Source organism: Seriola lalandi, unplaced genomic scaffold, assembly GCF_002814215.2.
Source record: "Seriola lalandi dorsalis isolate HSWRI2012SDOR001 ecotype SW California unplaced genomic scaffold, Sedor1 jcf7180002054354, whole genome shotgun sequence".
Lineage (NCBI taxonomy): Eukaryota > Metazoa > Chordata > Actinopteri > Carangiformes > Carangidae > Seriola > Seriola lalandi.
Window position 1 is genome coordinate 292,688 of NW_019524907.1, and position 2,136 is coordinate 294,823.

Genomic DNA, 2,136 nt, shown 5'->3' on the forward strand with positions numbered 1-2,136 from the left:
CTACTCAGACAGAAACGCACAGCAGAGCAACCGAGAGCGACTCTTCTGACTAAAGCCAACTCAACCGCCTTTTACGCACACACATATCTTAGGTAAAGCAGTCCGCGCACACGGGTTTAACCATGATTAAGAAAATGTCGCCCCCAGAGAGCGACTTTGACATCCCAGCGAAGAACTGCTACAGGATGGTGATTTTGGGATCCACCAAAGTTGGGAAAACGGCCATCGTGTCTCGGTTCCTGAACGGGAGGTTCGAAGAGCAGTACACGCCGACCATCGAGGACTTTCACAGGAAACTGTACAGCATCAAGGGAGACGTATACCAGCTAGACATACTGGATACATCAGGGAACCACCCTTTCCCCGCCATGAGGAGACTATCCATACTGACAGGTGCTTATCCACATCTGTATCAAGATAGAAAAGTTACTCAGATTTAGAAAACAGTGGTGATCGTGCAAAAGTGCATTTTAAATGCTGCAAACGTGCGGTCATTGTGCGCACCGTGCGCCTTGTGCGCATGGCTGCAGGATGCATGAGTGTTTATTATACTATACTATACTATACTATACTATAGGGCTAGAAACTCCTGTGTGTTTACTACTCATCACTCTTTAAAGGCAAAGCAAATGAACTAAAACTTTCTTCTTTCCCTCCAGGTGACGTGTTCATTCTCGTCTTCAGCCTGGACAATCGTGACTCCTTCCAGGAGGTGCAGCGGCTCAAGCGGCAGATCTATGAGACCAAGTCGTGCCTGAAAAACAAGATCAAAGAGAACATCGACGTGCCTCTGGTCATCTGCGGCAACAAGGGAGACAGAGAGTTTTACCGGGAGGTGCAGCAGGAGGAGATCGAGCAGCTGGTGGCCGGGGACGACAAGTGCGCCTACTTCGAAATCTCCGCCAAGCGCAACGAGAACGTGGATAAGATGTTTCAGACTCTGTTTACCTTGGCCAAACTACCTCACGAAATGAGCCCCGACCTTCACCGGAAAGTGTCCGTGCAGTACTGCGACATGCTGCACAGAAAGTCTCTGAAAAACAAGAAGCTGAAGGACATTGGGGAAGCGTACGGTGTGGTCACTCCATGCGCCCGGAGACCCAGCGTGCACAGCGACCTCATGTACATTAAAGAGAAGGCGATAGGAGGCGGCCAGGGCAAAGACAAAGAGAGATGTGTGATCAGCTAAACGGACCGCGAGGCAGCAAACGCAACACGAAATCTTTGAAAGAAGAACGAGCCTGGTGCGTCAGCTTGAGGAGCGACCTGTGCGGCCGACTGCGCTCAAACTGACACGGGAGATGCGGAGACGCCGGGGCCGCCGCTGCCGCGCGCGCGCGCGCGCCCTCTGACTCGAGACGCGAGTCCGCAACAAACCACTCAACAACAAAAAAATAAATAAAATAAAAACATTGCCCACGAGACATTTGAGAATGTTAGCTTGTTCTGTCAGTCAGAGCCCAATGTGTGACGTGGCTTCATACCTTGTGAGACTCGCGCATCGATGCGTACAATGTGTTTTATTGACGTCATGCCTTTTTTAGAGGAGAGAGAAAAGAGACTCTTGGCTCAGGAGGTGCAATGATGGGGGGGAAATAATGTTGTTTACATCTTATCATAGATTTTATAATGGCTAATTACATTTCAATGTTTCGTTGCAAAACTATTTTTTATGGTGAATGTATATTTATTGTCAATGTCAATTTTTGCAAACAAGTCAAAGAATCTCAATATAATAAAACAAAAAAACAAACTAAAACTTATTTTGCATTGCTTCTCATTTCTTCTGGTTCAAGTTCCTTCTGTTCTGGTGCAACACAAACACTAGTGGCTTCATGTGCATCTGAAAGTCCCACACAGTGAAGACTCACACAGACCCTGCAGCCAGCTAACCCCTGATGCACACTGCACTGTGCACGTCTGCACCATAAGCATGAGAGGGTCAGTTTCATTGCCACATATCATCATCATCATCATCATCATCATCATCATCATCAGAGGCTAAAACACATAGACATGCTGTAAAACTGATGCAGGGATCTGGATTCTGGATACATCTTCAGTACAGACGCGTCGAAGAGAAATGCTGCTCATCGAATAAAGAAATGATGACACTAATACACATAAGTTTAAACA

General features: G+C 47.1%; 1 protein-coding gene across 1 annotated transcript; it reads left to right on the forward strand.

The window, feature by feature from the left end:
• rasd1 (RAS, dexamethasone-induced 1) lies at positions 1–1,759 on the forward strand. The gene is made up of 2 exons (XM_023408122.2): positions 1–393; positions 660–1,759. The coding sequence occupies exons 1-2, from the start codon at positions 123–125 to the stop codon at positions 1,187–1,189; spliced, it is 801 nt and encodes a 266-aa protein (XP_023263890.1). The 5' UTR covers positions 1–122; the 3' UTR covers positions 1,190–1,759.
• Positions 1,760–2,136: the final 377 nt, after the last annotated feature.

Bases quoted from the DNA above. Each gene is read 5' to 3' on its own strand.
- rasd1 (XM_023408122.2), top strand. From the start codon at position 123: ATGATTAAGAAAATGTCGCCCCCAGAGAGCGACTTTGACATCCCAGCG. The intron at 394-659 runs GTGCTTATCCAC...CTTTCCCTCCAG, and splicing joins GAGACTATCCATACTGACAG to GTGACGTGTTCATTCTCGTC.